The 19,272-nt window shown below is 43.8% G+C and overlaps 1 protein-coding gene across 2 annotated transcripts in view; it reads left to right on the forward strand.

The window, feature by feature from the left end:
* The first annotated feature begins 1,055 nt into the window (after positions 1–1,055).
* Positions 1,056–19,272, forward strand: part of LOC102562782 (cytochrome P450 7B1) — a 194,377-nt gene continuing 176,160 nt past the window's right edge. Inside the window, exon 1 of one of the 2 annotated variants that reach the window (XM_019498705.2) lies at positions 1,056–1,501. In XM_019498705.2, the coding sequence (XP_019354250.1) occupies positions 1,413–1,501 (89 nt within the window). In that variant the 5' untranslated portion in view covers positions 1,056–1,412. The remainder of the gene's footprint in view (positions 1,502–19,272) is intronic. The other variant, XM_014606812.3, reaches the window with a different exon arrangement.

The raw sequence follows: 19,272 nt of genomic DNA on the forward strand, positions 1-19,272 counted from the left end.
ACTCACTTAAAAAAAATAACTAAATGCACAGTACCTAGAGTTATTGCACAGTAGTGCCAGCTCATTGTTATTTAGTGACATTTACAGTGCATTAGCCTAATAAAACTGCACAGTGAGCTATTAGCAGGGTTTGTGCTGTGCCATAGATTTCATAGACATTAGGGCTGGAAGGGGCCTTATAAGATCATTGGGTTCAGCCCCCTGCCCCAGGGGCAGGAAGTCAAAGGATCCCAGCAAGATAAGCATCCAAATGTTTCTTGAAGGTGTCCAGAGTAGGTGCTTGCACCACCTCTGGCAGCAGTCTGTTCCAGGCCTTGGGGGCTCGGACAGTAAAGTTTTTCCTTGTGTCCAGCTTAAAACAGTCTTGCAGGAGTTTGTGACCATTGGACCCTGTCATCCCCTGGGGTGCTCTGGTGAACACACATTCCCCCAGATCCTGATGCACACCCCTTATGTTCTTATAGTCTGCCACTAAGTCATCCCTGAGCCTGCGCATTTCCAGGCTGAAGAGTCCCATGGGTCGCACCCTCTCTTCATAAGGCCTGTTCTCTTGCCCTCTGGTCCTGTGCGTGGCTCTCCTCTGGACTCTCTCAAGCTTCTCCACATCCTTTTTAAATTGTGGAGCCTAGAATTGGATGCAGTACTCCAGCTGCGGCCTCACCAAGGCAAAAGTCCAGTCCGTACTCCAGCCACGGTCTCACCATAGATAGTGAAAGTCCAGGGCTTGGAGGGGTACTAATTTTGTGGTGGCCGGCTACAACAGCACCACCTTGGTGCCGCTCGGCGTGCAGCCAGGCCAGCGCCCCACGCGCGCTCAGCTCTGCGCGGCTGAGGAGGACGAGGCTAACCGCGCCTGCGTCGCCCTGCGCAGAGCATGAAGAGACTTGTGGTTCTCGTGCTGACCCGTGCCCTCAGCACCCCCAATAATAGCTTCTCCCTCCCTCTCTGGCTGTGATGAGGCTCATGTAAGCGTCTCGTGCAGACGGCGTGTCCGCCAACACAGCTGGCCTCTTTCACTTCACCCTACAAACCCGGGAGGAGGTCAAAAGGCTAGCACTGTGGGTGGCTGATTCCTAGCAGGGACTTCCCCCCCGGGGCTTTCTAGTGATCTCTTACAACACAGCCCCCTCGTCCTCTCGGTGAGCGACTGGCCTCCTCCCGGCGGGTAGGTCCCTCTGGGCTTCTTGCCCTGGGCCCAGCCGGTGCGAGGTCCAGCCCTGCGCGGAGGAGCCCGGGCCGAGGCGAGAGGCGCTCCGCGGGCGCCAGCCGCAGCCGCAGCCCCAGCCCCAGCCCGAGTCCGAGCCGCGGCGCCAAGCCCGGCCCCCCGGCGGAGAGGCGACGCGGGGCGAGGACACGGAGCGCACACAAACTTTTCCCGGCGCGGGTGGCTCGGTGCGTGGCCGTGCCCTGCCATGGCCTCCTGCGACCTGTCCCTTCTGTACACCTCCGGCCTAGCCATCGCCGCGGCGCTGCTGCTCTGGGCCGCCATCGGCAGGAGAAGGTAAAGTGGGGCGGGGAGAAGGCGCGTGCTCAGCCCGGGGCTCCGCTGTCCCGGCGGCGGCGGGGGGGGAGGCTTCCCCGCGCGATCCGGGTGAGTGGCTGGGGCTGGGAACACCCCCCCCCTTTCCTTTCCTCCTTCCCCTTCCCCCCGGAGATACTTTTGGAAACTGTTGCTGCGAGACAGGAGCCGATCGCGAAGCAGCTCCTGCCATTTCCACGAGGCTCCCCTTTCAGAGGTGGTAGCCGTGTCGGTCTAAAGCCATCTGCCTTTCTAAGATGAGGTTTTGCAGTGCAAACCCTGGTCCCTTCTGCAGATCCCGTGCCCCCCGTCGCCCTTTTTTTTATCGCGGATGCAGAGCCTCGTGTTGCTTACACCACTCCGTGGCACACCCCGAGTCCCCGTCCTGACCCCAGCACATGCCATCAGGGCACATGGCCTGGTGTCACCCCACCGGCCCCAAGTGAGAGACCTGCCACACTAGCTCCTGTTGCAGAGCAATCCCTCACTGGGGGGGTGGGATGTGCTTCTGGATGGTCGGGGCCCCTGGGGAAGAGCTGCTTAACCACGAAAGCATGGCCCCTGCAAGAGGCAAGGGTTTGGATCCCGCGTGGCTGGCGTAGGCTCCGACAAGCTGTCAAATACCATGCCTGTATCTGCACGCCGGAAGAATGTGGCACATGCCCAAGCGTTTGGAAAAGGCTCATCCAACATCAGCTCCATGAACCTTTGCACGTCTTCCAAATCCCCAGCCCTCACCGAAGAGAAGGGCATCTAAGAAACGCAGGTCAGGTGCTCTGCATGCGTGTTTGGAAACTCGAATGGGATGCTTCTTATCACACCTCGCTAGAGAAACCGCATTCATCTACATGCCAGAGACAGCAGCAAATAAAGATTTCAAAAATGTAGTTACCTTTAGTTGGCACCTTGAGTAGGAGCTCTGTGAGTTACACCTACCTAGCTGAGTTATAATATTGACCCTTCTCTGTTCTTTGCCCTGGTGTGTAATGTATAATCAGAGAGAATAAGAGTTCCTATGGCCTTTTCAGTTTGTCCTGTAAAACTGTAAATACATTATCATGTTTTTGAACCAATGAAGACAATAATAACATGACCAATGAAATAGCATTTGTCTCACATTTCTTCTTTCCCTCTCCACTCTTGAGGTTATTCTTGATTTTTACAGGTACCTGGCACATGTGTGAGTGGGACATGTGTTATGGGGGGGGGGGGATTCTTTTGAGGAAATAAAGAAACAAAATAATATCCTCAGTATTTCTGTTGAGTTTTGCTTTTATATTAATATATAAAACAAATGTAAATATACAAATGACCTGACCTCTTATATTCAATTTTGGAAACTGTTAGCAAGTGGTAGCAGCTGGAAATTGTCCTCTAGTAAATACATGTAGCGAGGTGCATGGTATTGTAACAAACTTAAAGGGGGTGCTTGACCCCAAAAAGTTTGAGAACCATTGGTTTAGAGCAGTGGTGTTCAGTCTTTTTGGCTGGTGGGATAGATGGACAGTGCCCAATCCATTTGTGGGCTGGATCTAGCAGGGCCCCATCTGGCCATGCAGAGTGGGGAAGGGGCAGCCTGGTGCCAGTCCAGCCACATGGTGAAAGGGAGCTTGGACTAGTCCCAACCTGGCGAGGAGGGAGGGGTCATGGCATGGCCCAGCCCCAGCCTGGCTGGGTAGAGGGAAGGTGTCATGGCCTGGCTCCAACTTGGCTGTACAGGGGGAAGGCTGTGGCCTGGCTTTGACCCGTCCTATAGGACCTGGAATTTTGGCAGTGGGAAGAGGTGGCATTACTGCCACTGCTGTGCCCTGCCAAATTTTGCAACCTGTGGGGATAGCCACAGGCCAAATTCCAAGCACGGGTCACATTTGGCCTGTGGGCTGGAGATGGTGCACCCCTGGTTTAGAGGACCTGTTCCTTCTCTTAATAAAGGGACTGAGATTACTCCAGTCTGGTTAAGTGGTCTTAACCAAGTAATCCCTCCTGCACACACGTCTCTGGGCACAGTTCCACTGGGCAGCATCCTCAGGCTCCTCAGACTCATTTGAGAGGCAGTGTGCACTGGCTGGTCTGCTCTGTTTGGGATCACACTCCCATCCCAGTTTTCTCCTTCTTCCTGTTATGCTTCTATTGGCCCCCTAATTGAGGGAGGCTTATAGAGGCCCACTGTACCTGGGAAAACAAATTGACAGGAAGACGATAATGGGGAGAGTATATATACAGGGTTTAACTAAACCAATCTGTCCCTAGCACCTCTTCCCTTACAGCTTCCAGCATTTAGAGCCTAGGAAGTCCTCTTTATACATCATTTAGAGGTTACAGAATCATTAACAGGTTTAATAGCAGCTGATAAACCCGTCTGGCCTATTCTCTTTTGAAACTGCTTAAATTGTGTCAGCCTGTACAATGTCTTATAGCAATATATTCCATGTGTATGAAAGAACTAACTCCCTTCAATTTTTTTTAAAACCTGCTTCCTAATGATTTATTTGGACCTACCCTATGAGGTCCTGGAAGTAGGACTCGCTACCTTCCTCAGCAGACAAAACTGCTCTCAAGTTAACAGAATCACTGTGAATTGAACTCATCGATATTTAGACCAGCATCTACAGCACCAATATAAGAGTCACTAGAAGGAGCAAATAAAAAAAAAATCATCTTGCTAAATTACTGCAGCTCCCTCAATAGTGCGTCCATACATGTGTAATATCTTGCTGCATCAAAGTAAGTTTTTAAGTTTGACTTTTTCTCAAAGAGTTATGTGAGAAAATTGTGCTTGAACCTGTGAAAAAGGAGAGATGTGAGGCAGAGATGGCCAGCCATTTAGCACTGAATCAGGACTTGACACTGCTGGGACAAAGAACAAACCGTACAAAACCCCCCACCTGTGGAGGCTCATATTTGTCTTTGACAAATATCTGAATAAGTCCATATTTTTTACAGCTTGTCTCCATTAGAATATGTTGCTGCTTGAATTATGTTGGTGGTATAGAAATAGAGAATCCCCTCTAATATGGACTCAGTTGTAACAGTATGTAAGTGCTTTTTGTCTAGTCTGCTTTATCCTGCTTCAGGAATTGCAATGGGTTATGCTGATACATGGCACCTTATCTGTATTTGCACTTGTCAGCAAAAAAAAATTGCCTGCCTAAAGAACGCATGCTGGTAAACCATTGAAGTGTAAGCCAGTCCTTTGATAAGGTTATCGTGCCAGTAAAGTCTTACTGAATTGCTGAAGAAATGGAGCCAATGAGTTGAATGTTCTGTGAAGTCTCTAATTGGCATAATCTCTGCAGTACAGAGCATGGACTGGAATGTATATGTTTGAATGATGTCAGAAGCTTTCTCTAATAACTACAGTTCTTGTGAGTAGGTATTGTGCCTTTATTTGAAGCTGCTGTACTGTTCAAAATGGGCTGTGGAAAAAAATCTTGGGAGGGAGCAATGGCCGTGTTTTAATGAGATGCTTAAGGGTAGACCTAAATTAAGTCCCACCATCATCAGTGGGGCCTACAAGTGAGTTTCTATGTTTTGCTGATACAGGATGGCTTCCTGAACCAGGATGGCTTAGTATTTGGAGGGGCCTGTTTCAAAACAGTAGTGTGTAAGACTGAAATGTTACTGAATTTAATTATTTTGCTGCTGGCTCATTTCTGTACTACTACTGGTGTGAGTCAGCCATAACAAGATTTCAGGATTAAGTAAATGCAGCTCCATTATTAAATTATTTAAATATATTATTTGGTGACCGCATAAGAAAGAGCTCCCTTCCTCAAAAGTATTTCTAATAACAACAAAACCTGGTAGCACTTGCTAGTGTATGTTTCTTTAGTGTATATTTTTAAGATAATTCCATTCTTCCCATTATTGAATTTATGTTGTTATTTCTAGTTTTTTTTCAAACAGTTTTTCTTGACTGCAGACTGTTTGTCTAAGCTAAGAGGTTAGTACAGGGGTGGGCAATTATTTTGGGCGGAGGGTCGCTTACTGAGTTTTGGAAAGCCATTGAGGGCCTCATGACAGGCAGCCAGGGGCAGATAAATATTAATTTTCTTAATTTTGGGGGGGCCCCGTGGACCAAATAGTATGGCCTGGCGGGCCGCATCTGGCCCTCAGGTCACATTTTGCCCACCCCTGGGTTAGTAGCATACAGAGCCACATGTTTTTTTTACTCATAGCAGTTGTGTTACTGAAGTTTCAGTAATATCTATGAGATCAACAGTATTTGACCTTTAATATAAACCTTAATCTTTCAGAAAAGTAACCTTTCTTATATTAGGGCCTGACTTGAGGATATCTAGTACTGAGTATTGTTTTTGCTACCAAAGCTTCTTGAAAAAATTATGAATAAGAACATTAGTTGCATGATTTTCCTGAAAACTTAGATTAAGGATATCAGTGAGTGCATCTACACGAGATGCTGTACTGCACAGTAGTATATTAGCACGCACATCTACATGTGCACATGCTTACTGCATAGTAAACTTCTCTAATCGTAAGTTTACTACCTGCAAATGCAAGTAGCAAATTTACTTGTGATTTGTTACTACGCAGTAGCACTCATGTAGATGCCTGGCCAGGAGAAAATCTGTTACCTGTCAACTGGCTAGCAGGGGTAGAAGATTGCTCCCTGCCCCCAGTAGCTCTGTGTCTCTCTGCCCCAGCAGCAGGGAGCTTCAAGCTCCCTGCTCCAAGATCATGATTGGGGAATGGGGGCTGGGAGATCCTTATCTCCTAGCCCCTGCTTCACCATTGCCACTGGGGGCGGGGGACGCTGAGAGATCCTTATCTCCCATTGCCAGATCTGACTTCACAGGGCTAGTTCTGGAAGTTCCTCATCCCACAGAGTGGGGGTTGGGAACTGTCCCAGTCAGGGGCAGGTCCTAGCCCTGCACTTTGATCAGGCACTTGAGACATAATACATGGAAAGAGCTGCAGGGGTGGGGTGGCTCCTAGTCACCTGCCCTATCCACTGGTAGGACAAGTAACAGCAAGTCCCCAGCTGGGAGAGGATTCTCTGCCCAGCCTAACTGCCTCACTGGTGGATTGGGGTAGGGGGCTGGGACCTGCCTCTCCCCTGCAGCTTTTTCTAAGTCCCCTGTCCCGATCGGGCAGCCAGGTCCAGAAGCTACCAGCTGCCGGGGCAGGGCAACATTGTCCCCACCCTGGCAGCAGGCAGCCTCCTGGGGGCAAGGAGCAATGTCCCAGCCCTGGCCATGGCCAGTAGACAGCTTGGTGGTGGCAGGAGCCTATTGCAGGACCCTGGGGAGCAGGAGTAGTTTGCTGCTATTAGCAGCAAATCTGGTCCCACTTCCTTGTAACATGTAAACACCTGCCTAGGAGCATTTACTCGCATGTAGTTTACTCACAAGTAAACTGTTTTCAGATCTAATGTATGTGTAGACATACCCAGTTCTTTTAATTCTCATTCTTAGGTTTCACAGTTAAAATTCTGTAAAATGAATGGGGCAATGCTACATCTCACTCGCATTAATTTAACACTAACAACATAGGAATTGAAATACCAATTCAGACCCATGATCCATCCAATTTACTATCCTATCTTGGAAAGTGATCAGTATGAAATGGACAGTGATCAGTATCAAATGCATCAGAGAAAGGAGCAAGAATCCCAAAGGAGGCAATTATGGAATAAATTTACCATAAAGGACGTTTTTTCCTTATTTGCCCAGTTAGAGTTTGGCTACAGCCTGACTTACGTTTGTGTTCAGTTTTCTATCCTTTCATTCTTTTAGGTTCCCTCCAAACAAAAACAAACAAACAGAAAAATCCCACTGAATTTTATCTAAAAGTCTCCTCCAATAGATCACTCTTTTGAACCCAGAAAGATTATTTCTGAAAAATAAGACGACTTTTTTTTTTGCCTCCAGAACTTCTTATTTTTCTTTGTGACAAGCTGTGAGCCTGCTAACAGCTCTCTTACCAAGTGAATTGTAGTTCACGAGATGTCATCAGCTTGTCTTTTTTACCACTTCTGCTAATTTAGGCAATATGTTAAGGTAGGCTTCTGTTTGAGGGAACATCAGGAAGGACAGATTAGAGGGATATTGGAGAATGTAACCTCTTGCTTTTTTACCTGCTTCTTTGTCCTGGCAATTTGTTTTGTTCTATGATATTGAAGAGGCACAAACGCAGGTATTTGAATAACCTGTGGTTGTTTACTTTCATCTTCTACTTTTATTGTCTGACTTGTCTTTACCCTGCAATTTAATAGAACTAAGGTGGCTAACACTCTTTTATAAGTGTGGAAGAAGTAACACTTTTTAATTTGTAAAATAGCCCAGAAGGACTTTGTTACTTCTGTTTTTAAATATTGCACTTACATTTCATAACAAGTTGGATTCTTTAATATGATATGTTGCAGTTAACATTTATTTCTTTGCATTCTTTCTGTTAGTGCTGAGCAGGGGTTGAATGAAATCAAGTATGCAAATCTCTCATCTTTTCAAGAGGTACAGTACTCAGTTTACTGGGTTTCTGGATCCCAAACCTCTAGAGGAAAAAAAAAAAGGCTCTGCAACCATTCTGTTGTGGGTGTTGAGTAATTGTTGACCTGAAAGGGTTTTGCAATGCCATTCCTTAGCCAGCTGAAATGAAAAGTTGAAATCATGTAACTCTAAACTTCTGGCCCTCAGGGTTACATTATAAGAGCAACTGTGTATATATTCTAGCAAGTAACAAATGTCTCAAGAGTCTATGATCTATATAATATTCTTTGCTTAAGGTACACTGCCACCTAGCAACAGTTTGTTTTCCCTCCCACTTCAATTGACCTACTTTGTAGGCGATGATCTCCATTACTTTGAATTTGCTCTGTTCTTTGTGAATGCCCAGAAGTCCTTGATATGTGCCAACCCAGTAAATGTAGAAAAAATGCCAGGAAAAAAATCCCAAAGCTATTTTCAGCAAAAATAAGCAACAAGAAAGTTCTGTTTATTTATTTCACTTGAGAAACTTTATTCTATAGGATTTCCTTCTCCGTTTTTCCAACATTGCTGCAGAAAAACTCTTGCCATCTTTCTCTTTAAGTAATGCTACTGGCACTTGGCTTCTCTTTCTTCTTTTAACAATTACTTTCTGGAAATAAAATAATTTAACTAATGGACAGTAATTTATTTAAATTTATTATTTGAATAGTGAGTGAATTTACTTTTAACTATGGAGCAGTAACTTGTGAATATATATAGGCTGATAAAATGTACAGAATGTATTAAAAACTAACTGTACCTTACTCAAAGTGTTGGTAGTGTCCAGCTATGAGCCAGAAAAAATAGATCCTATGCAGAGTATTCACAGAATAAATTACTTTTAGTCAATATTTTTGAAGTAAAGCTACTAGAAAACTTTTAATTAGGAAGTTATGTGAAGTCTAAGGTGACACAGAAAAAGAGACAAAGGCCACGTCCAGATGAGTGCGGCTGTGCGGTATGTGGCACCGCAGGCACTGGCATCACATACTTCACATTCAGTTGTTTTCCAGGGGTCAAAAGACCCTGCAGAAATAAAAGGCAGAGCAGTGCACCTGTGGGCAGCATGCACCACTCAGAAATGGAGCTGGGCTGCCCAGAGCCATGCTTCAGCTGCCAGCCAGGCTCCAAGCAGCAGGATCACCACTGTTGTAGCCCGAGGAGGCCCCCAGGACCCCAGGTAAGGCTGTTGTGGCCAGCCCAGTGCTGGCCCAGCCTCCCCAGCTCCACCCAGGGTAACTTGCCATGCACCAGAGCATGCATGGTACAGGGGTTCCTTAGGGATAACTTGCAGCAGCATAAGGTGCACCGCTGCCAGTTGTCCCTGAGGAACCAAATGTCCACACTTGTGTGGATGTGGCTAAGGTGGTGCATCTTCAGTCTAGTGCCCGTTGAGAGATATAAAGGGAAATTCACCTTCACTTCTGCAAGCATAATGATGGGAAAATGGTCACTTCCCCTGTTTAAGCCATGGTAATGTAACTGGGGTATTAAGACTGAAGTGTCAGGGCTTACCTTTTCCTGTCATCCACCCATGATGATCAAAGATGAATGATCTTGTGATTAGTTAAAACACTAGACTGGGATGCAGAGGAAATGGATTCTGTAGCTGGTTATGTCACCAGTAGTCTGTGTTTTCTTGGAAAAGTTCCTCAGTCTCTTTCTGCCTCAGTTCCCTATGTTAAAAGGGAGATAAGAGTGCTTCCCCACTTGATGATCTGGTGACTAATGTAGCTGAATGCCATGGGTGCTATAAGAAGAAAAATGCTTCCATGTGGCTGCAACAATCCCTTATGTGGATCCTCATCTTGGAATGGGAGGACAAGCTGTTTTGTGTAGCAGCAGATTCCCTGACCTGCTCATGCCCCATATCCTCTATATTGTGGTTCAAAGAGTTAATAAGTGTATTTTGGCCAAAAAGCTCACCTCTTACCAATTATAGAAACAAATTGAGCTAAGTTATCTGATGTAAAGGATTTGTGTTATGTAGGCTATGTAATGTTGCACTATACCTTTTCCTCCAGTGTTTGTGCACTTGTAGGCATGTGCCCCTACATATGCCCCTATGGCGCTGTTGTTACTGCAATGTCATTTAGTACTTCCCTTTGGAAGTACTAAAAGGCGGCGCGGTAACAGTCCATACTGCACTGTGCCGGCAGTGCATGGTTATTTTTGGCTGCTATATTGCTGCAGCAATGCCCTATACTGAGGTAGTGCGTTGCTATGCTGACATAGCTGCGGCATCATGGTTTGTGGTTGCCGATGCTATAGCGCTGTAGAGCATCGCTACGCCTCTGTAAAGTCTTGTGTAGATGCGCCCTATGGGTGTTACAATCTGCCCTCTTACTCAAATCCATTTTGTTTCCATCATGCATGTGGTTGCATTAAGAAGATGAGCAGGGTTTTTTCTTTTCTTTAAAGATCACAAAACTGCTCAAAGTTCTAGGTGTATCCATAGATTTTTTTTTTGAGCATGAGGTAGATTTTGAATTCCAATTTAAATCTTCACAGCTACTTTCCATTTGTCATTCCTTGATAGCATTACTGAATGCACGTACTTTTTCAGCTAATGTCCATTTGCATTACTTCCGAAACAATTTTGGCCAATTGAAAGTTTCACAACAAAAGTTTTCTCTTTAAAACCACATGGAGCTTGGCCACATGTATTCAGCTCTTTTCTCTACAAACTGTTTTTTTAATGGTGCCAAATTCTTCTGTTTCTTCTGCTTTGTTTGGCATATGTCAGAGGGAAAAAAATAAAATCTTGGCTCCTTTATAGAACAGATCTTGTTTCTTCTTAACTGCTTGTACTTTCTCTCTTTTCATAATTCAAATCAGGGAGAAAATTGGTTGTGCTTCCAATACTACAGATTGTTACAGTTTTCTGAGCAATATTCTAATGTCCTGAAGAAGACAAGCAGCTAAATGTGTAACCCCATGAAGGGCATTGGGGGAGGCAGTTGTAATCTCTGGTGGCGTAACTATTTTTTTACTGACACGTGTTTCTGGCTCAGGCCCTGGGAAGGGGACAGACTTTTGCACTTTCAGCTTTTGTTTTCTCTCCCTTCTACCCCCAGCCTGATCCATTGCCCACTGAATATAATTAGACTGACGCCACTGACTTCAGTGAGTATTGGGCCAGGTCCTGATAAAAGGGACAAGTCCAGCCCTCTGCTGGCAGCTGTAGGAGTAAGTGTTTGCTGGTATGCGTCTTGCTGCAAATACAATGAAGACACTGACTACAACTTCTCAGGGACAGGACTCTTGGGAGTAGCTGGACCAGGGAGCAGATGCTCTACATATGCTCCTTTAGGGGCCTGTCAGAGGTTCAAGTAAATATTTGTCAGAAGCTAATTGTTCTCCTTGAAGTACAGACTTCCACCAAAAATCCGCACTCCCCCTTAATGACCTAGACAGCAGTGGTCTGACTTCCAAAAGAAGAGGAAGGATCTAGGCAGCACCATGGAGCAACTGCATTTCTAAGTCTCATTTCCTGTGGCTCCCCAACATACAGTTTGAAAGCTACTTTTCCTGCCTCCTCCCCCTCAACAGATTTCTCCTCCTTCAAGGAGTTGTCATCAAACATTTGGTAAGTGAGACTTGCAGGCAGTTGCCTGCTGCATAGGGTGTTAGTGTAGAATAGAGCAAAAAAGCTGAAGTCATTTAAAAAAGAGTGTGTAATTTTGATAGAGGTCTTTTTTTAAGAAAAAAAGAGTAATTTAAAATAGCCTATACAACTCCAACTTTACATATTTCTTAAGTTTAGTAGCAAGTTGTAACCTAAAATTTTAACTAAAACAGTTTTTTAGATACATTTAGCTTCATTTTGGCAAATTAATTTTTATACAAACTTAAAATTGCCTTTGCCAATCGCAATGTTGTTTCAATTTTATTACTTTTTCAATATATTTCTTGATAAAATCTACAACTGGTGATCACAATTTTGTATATCTCCATTTTTTATGAGAAGAAATTATGTATATTTTGTTAATGGTTTGAAATAGTGAGACGTTTAGAACTGTTACAAATCATTCCATTTAGTTCAACATTATAAACTAAGAAAAAAATTAAAAGCTATTTGTTTGATCACATCTGTTTCTGTTTAAAATTAAATCTCCTCCCTCCCTCCCCGACAAAAAATTAGAAGCCATTGAAATTGAGTTACCCTCTGTATAGATAAGAGGGCCAATGATTAGTTAGAGGTGCCAGTCATAACTACCTTGGGTAATGTCTTAAGGAAGACCTGGATTTTTGAGACAGCTTTATTTCTTTGGCTTGGCTTGAGAAGAATGGTACTTCATAGATTCATAGATGCTAGTGTCAGAAGCGACCTCAACAGATCATCGAGTCTGACCCCCTGCCTAGGCAGGAAAGAGTGCTGGGGTGCTGGATGACCCCAGCCAGATGCCTATCCAGATGCCTCCTCTTAAAGACCCCCAGGGTAGGGGAGAGCACCACCTCCCTTGGAAGCCCATTCCAAATTTTGGCCACCCTTACCATGAAGAAGTTTTTCCTGATATCTAGCCTAAATCTGTTCTCTGTCAGTTTGTGACCATTGTTCCATATTACCCCAAGAGGCGAGAGCATCTCTGATCCCTTGCTGCATCCCCCTAATGAATCTGTAGGTGTCAACAAGATCACCTCTCATCCTTCTCTTGTGGAGGCTGAAGGGGTCCAGGTCCCTCAGTGTCTCCTCATAGGGCTTGTCCTATAAGCCCCTAACCATATAAGTGGCCCTCCTCTGGACACTTTCAAGTCTATGAACATCCTTCTTGAAGTACAGCACCCAAAACTGGATGCAGTACTCCAACTGTGGTCTGAACAATGTCGCATAGCGGGGAATTATCACTTCCTTGGATTTATTTGTTATGCATTTGCTGATGCATGGTAAAGTGTGGTTAGCTTTGCTGATGGTTTCGTCACACTGACAACTCATGTTCATCTTGGAGTCCGCTATGACTCCGAAATCCCTTTCTGCTTCTGTGCTGCTGAGAGGGTCACTTCCCAGCCAGAAGGTGTGCTGGATATTTTTGCACCTTAGGTGCAGCACTCTGCACTTGTCCTTGTTTTACTGCATCCTATTGTGTACTACCCACTTTTCCAACCTGTCCAGGTCTGCCTGCAATTGTTCCCTATCCTCTGGAGTGTGCACTTCAGCCCACAATTTAGTATCATCCGCAAACTTGGACAGAGTACACTTCACACCTACATCCAAGTCACTGATGAAGATATTGAAGAGTACAGGTCCAAGGACCAAACGCTGCAGGATCCCACTACCCACACCCTTCCAGGTTGATACTGACCCATCTACTACCACTCTCTGGGTGTGACTGTTAAGACAATTTGCCACCCACCAGACCATGTAAACATGTATGTCACAGCCTCTTAATTTATTTATGAAAATAGAATGAGATACTGTATCAAAGGCCTTGCTAAAGTCCAAGAAAATGACATCCACCTCTACTCCTGCACCTAAGCATTTTGTGACCCTATCATAAAACAAAACCAGATTGGTCAGGCATGATGTACCTGCTACAAATCCATTCTGGTTTCCCTGCTGCATTATTTTACCTGCTGGACTCCCACAAATATTATCTTTCATAATCTTTTCAAAGACCTTTCCAAGGATGGAGGTGAGACTGACTGGCCTGTAATTACTCAGATCCTCCTTCCTCCCCTTTTTGAGTCTCACTTCTGTAGTTGCTTTGGCCTTTCTAACTGCTTCCCTGAAAGTGCAGGCAAAGTAGGTATACTCCTCCTTGGTAGCTTCCCCCTGCTTCTACCGCTTATATGCCTTCTTTTTTGCCCTTAGGCTCCCCTGGATTTCCCTGTTTAGCCAAGGAAGTTTTTTGGCTCCTTTCCCCTTTTTCCCTCATATTGGGATAGTCTCCCTCTGTGCCCGAAGGATTGCTTCCTTTTGAAATGACTACCATTCCTGGACTCCCATCTCACCAATACTCTTCTCCTGCAGTGTGTCACTGACTAGACTCCTAAGTACACTGAAGTTAGCCTGAAGTTAGTCAAGCACTTCCACCATATTAGTTATCTTACCCACCCTATGCTTTATGCTGAATTCGACTAATTGGTGGTCACTGTCCCCAAGGTGACCACAAATCTGCAGCTCCCCTACCAGGTCATCCCCCATAGCCAACACCAATTCCCAGTCCAGTAAGGCATTACTTGTGCAACAGAAGATGAGCTTTGGTTCTGTAACCTGTCCTCAATAAGTATTTCACCTAGGGACAGCAATTGTAATTTCTATAAGGCAGTTCTACCAACTAGTGTTACAGTGCAGATGTGTCAAATTAAACATCCCAGCTGTCTTGTTCTGTGCCATCTCTGCTCACTACTTTTTAGTAGTGAAAGATTAAACTACTTTAGATGAAACCCTTAATATGTGCTCCCCCCACCAGCACATATTAAGGGTTTCATCAGCCTCCTGGTGCTAGCCTTGGCCATTTGCAGGGGGTTTAGGCCAAGCTGTAGAAGTATGGCTAAGTAAAAAAACTTGTTTCTGAATGGCCATCACATGAACCTTTGCAGATGACAACTAGCTTGGTCAGCAAAGTAAAGGAAGCCATCAACATGTCTAACTTAACCAGTAATGAGATGCCATTAAAGAAAGCACAAGGCCTGAAAGGAGGTATTATAAAGGAATACCATACATAAAATAATACAAATGTTCTATATCATAAGTTTATCTTATTATATTAGTAGTAGTGATTCATGTGAATTATGTAACAGAATGTATTAGATTCCATTTTGCTATAATTCATTTTTGTTAAGATGCTTAGATAATTTGCAAAGCAAAATAGCCTTGTCAAAGAAGACCATAAACCAAGGTAAAGCAGAAACAGGCCAGTTTCTCCCAACTAATTGACACCTTCCATGTCCACAAGAGATCTGGTTTGGTCAGTTTTACAAGTTTCAGTGAAACAAGAAAATTTAAAACAAGAACATTTAAAGTGGAAAAGAAAAAAGGGGAGGGAAAAAGGAGAGAAAAAGAAGACAAAAAGAGAAAAGAAAGATAAAAGACGGGGATGGGGGCTAGGTCTCATGGGTACATAGGTGGTTTATAAGCCCGATCTTTGCCTTGAACAGTCTGCTTAAACAGGGGCAAGAGAGTGATGAGGACTGGATACGGAAGGTTTTTGTTTTCCTGGCCACACATTTCTTCACTGCTTTTCCTGTGTGTTGCTGTTCAAAGGCCAGTGCTCCGTTCTAGATTGATGACCTCCAGGATGGATGGTCATGAGCGATTTGCTCCCACAACTCCAGGTTAAAGCCAAAACTCTGTCGGGACACCTTTAGGGTATCCTTGCACTGCTTTTTTGGTGTGCCATGAAAGGATACTCCATGTGACAGTTCACCGTAGAAGATTTTCTTTGGCAGGCAAGTGTTGGGCATTCTTGAAATGTGGCCAGCTCATCTCAGCTGTGCCAGTTTCAGTAGAGTATGAACACCGAGGACACCTGATCTCCTGAACACCTCGGTGTCCAGGATCTTGTCCTTCCACTTGTTTTTTAGTATCTTTCACAGGCAGCATAGGTGGAAGTGACTTAGTTTCTTGGCATGATGCTGGTAGATGGTCCAGGTTTTGCAGGTGTAAAGGAGGGTCGAGAAAATGATAGCTTTGTATACCTTCAGTTTCGTTGACATTCCAATGCCTCTGCAGTCCCAGACTGCCTTTGGAGTCTGCCAAAGGCCATGTTGGTTTTTGCTGGTCTTGAGTTGACTTTGTCATTAATGCAGACAGCACAGGAAAGCATGCTGCCTAGATAGACAAACTTGTCAACCATTGACATTTGTTGGCCTTTTATTGAGATGTGTGGTTCCCGGGATGTTGTGCCAGGCACAGGTTGGAACATCACTTTGGTTTTCTTCATGCTGATAGTGAGTCCGAAGTTGCCGCAGGCTGATGAGAGTGCATGTCAGCCTGTGAGCCTGCATGTAACGCACAGTTGTCAGTGAAGAGAAAGTCACGAAGAGTGGCTGTCTGGACTTTGGAGCTCGCTTGGATCCTCCGCAGGTTGAAGATGTCTCCATCAAAATGGTACCTGATCCCCATACCAAGGTCATCATCTTGGAAGGTATCCAACATTATGGCAGGGAATACCATGTTGAAGAGGGTAGGTGCCAGCACACAGCCCTGCTTGACTCCATTTGTGACCAAAAGGGGTCAGAGCATTCTCCATTCACAAGGATCATCATGCTGTCATGGAATTGTTGAACCATGTTAATGAATATTCCAGGGCATTCGTACTTCTTCATGATTTCCCAGAGGCCTTCACGGTTCACTGTGTCGAAGGCTTTGGCTAGATCGAAGAACATGAACAGAAGGTCAGCGTTCTGTTCCTGGCATTTTTCTTGAAGCTGCCAGACTGCAAAAATAATGTCGGCAGTTCTGCATCCTTTTCTGAAGCCGCATTGACTCTCAAGCAGTAAGTCGTTTAGATGGTCGGTCAGCCGGTTAAGGGGGACTCTCACAAGTATCTTGCTGGCAGTTGAGAGGAGGGAGATGTCCCTGTGATTTTCACAGAGTTGGTGATTTCCCTTCCTCTTGTACAGGTTTTGAAGTATAAGCAAATAAAAGGTTGGGCTGTAGGCCTGTTTCTGCCTCTTTTATCAGTAGCTAACCCACAAGGTTACCTGTTATCTAGGTAACACTGTCTTTTTTGGTAGAGTGGTAGCTAGTAGCTATGATACCTTCACCTATTCTTCAGTGCATTTTTGGCTTTTAGTTTCAATCTAGAATTATGCTAGGTTCTTGCTGTTGGCAATCCCTCAATTTGAGGATGAATTCTACCATGCCTCATTGATGGGCTTAAGCATCCAATTCTTGAGCCACAGGTCTTCCTGCAGAAATTGTAGGCCTCTCCACAGGGGAGGGTAAGCTGTGTGCCAGGATTTCTCTCCTCTTTCTTCCTCTGCTTTCTCTTCTCTGCTTTAAAAGTGAGGTGCTTTACCTTGAAATGGGCAGCCACTTGGTTGAGGTTGTGACACCATTGGAATTGGTCAGCAGCCAACTCCACCAAAATCTTGACATTGGCATCCATTTCTTGAGGTAGGTAGGTTCTGTCTCAAAATCTCTAAGTAGTCATGGAGTTTGAGCACAAATATATGGTATTTGCATGGAGTTTGAGATCAGTGAGTAAAATCTGGGGTGCACTGAAATTAGTGGTAAAAATCCCATTTCCTTCAATGGAGTCAGGATTTATCCATGACTTTCAACAAGGACCCAACCCCGTCTAGTTTTATAGATACAGGTTTGTACCCACAAATAACTGTGCTTGTATTTTATAATGCCAATATTAGTAGTTAGACTATTGTATTGGAAAGATATAGATGTGGTTATTTGTGAGTGGAAAATTATACCCACAAAAATGAAGGTAATTAATTAAATTGACCTGTAAAATGGAAATGTAGTGGTTTGGCTTGATACATTTATAAGACAGATATAGAACAGACTTATTAACAGGCTTAGCTTAGTTACTGTGAGCTGATATAGCGCCATAGCATTTCCACTGGACCTTGTATTGCTTCCTTCCTCCTTTGAATTATTCTTATATTTCACATAACTTGCAGTCTTTCTTTTTTCTTTTCCTTTTCTTACATTAAAGATTTTAGGGTTAGTTTTAAGTTCACATATGTGAGCAAGGCTTTGCCTACATACAGGTTATAAAGCCTTTGATATTTGAGTGTAATGACTTGTTGACATAAATCCTTTAGAGGGAGTAGTTATAATGATGTGGGACTGCATAAAGAGGTCACAATTGGGGTTTTGCTGACTTAAAATGTTAAGTATTATGAATGAATGCATTCTTTACCAGGGGAAAATGGAATATAAGAAATACATTTTATGGAGGGGAGACTTATATTTGGGGTCAGAACTAGTTTCTACATACAAATTTGTAATGTACTACTCTGATTACAATGATAGTTACCAGAGTCTACCTACAGTACATGAATGTATAATATATTGTGAGTAGTATAAATATGCTTTTCAACAGCAATACCATTTGAACTGTTTATAACTTGCACAAATAAATATGCAGACTCCGTGGTGCAACAAGCTGGATTCAGGATTAGACCTGAAAATTGGAGTTTATGTCTTAGTATTGCATATAGGAATCTCTAAGGTTATGTTAGGTTAGCTGTCAGCACTCAGGAAAGATGTAGAATTGCTCACAGCAGGACTGGATTATTTCCCCATGTCAATATAGCATGGAAAACAGCTGCTTGTATGATACCTGACTCACAGTTGAACAAACAGCTGAATTTTTTGGCATTTCAACTATTTCATCAAAATATGTTGACTGACCTTTTAAGGAAGGAAATATTTTACATATGTGAATGATTCAGCATTTTTGTTTTGAGTAATCTGTACAGATACAGTTTGTCATGCTCTGTGTTCTGTAAACTGTACCGGCAAACTGAACCTCATAAGAAGTTAGGAACAAACTTGTACTTTATATATCGTATTACATGAAAACTTGATTTTTCTTAACCTTTGAACTTTGGTATTGTGTGGATTTGTATTAGAGAGACATGTTTGGTCTTACATTAAAATTTGTTACTGTCACGATGCTAAGACAAAGAAGCACATCTCTAATCTGTTTGTTCTGACCAGAGAATAGCCTAAAAAAGCACTACATTCTGCTGCATCTACCCTATGTACCTGGCTTGAGGAAACAGGACAATTTATCAGAAACATTCGTATATGATGGCCAAAAATAGATCATTGTGACCAAGTGATCTTCTGCATAGTACAAGCCATTACTGCCGCTTTTATATTATGCCATATTTCAAAGATGATTTATTTAGCTTATTTTTTGGAAAGCTATTGAATCTAGTTTAGGAAACTTCAAGTAATGTAGGAACCACCAGATGTCTCTGTAGGTCATTCTAGTACTTAATGACTCTTATTAAACTTCGCCTTAGGAATGGTAGACGGTCTCACATGGGACTTTATATCTTTTAAATATTGAAAGGATTTAATTAAAAAGATGAAAAATTTTTTTGGATGTCACTGCATGGTAATAGGGCTGTATCCTGTTTAATGAATGCATGCTGCAGTTGCAAAGAGATTTTTCCTTTTGCACTGACTCCTGTTGGAAACCAGGACTGTTCAAGTAGATTTAGAACAATGGGGTGCATCTACATGTGCATTAACACACTTTAACTAATGCACATTAAATCTTGTACCTCCACTGTGAGATACTATGAAAGTGCACATTAGCCTGTCTTAATGCACCTTATCTAAAG

This window comes from Alligator mississippiensis, chromosome 3 (assembly GCF_030867095.1).
Source record: "Alligator mississippiensis isolate rAllMis1 chromosome 3, rAllMis1, whole genome shotgun sequence".
Lineage (NCBI taxonomy): Eukaryota > Metazoa > Chordata > Crocodylia > Alligatoridae > Alligator > Alligator mississippiensis.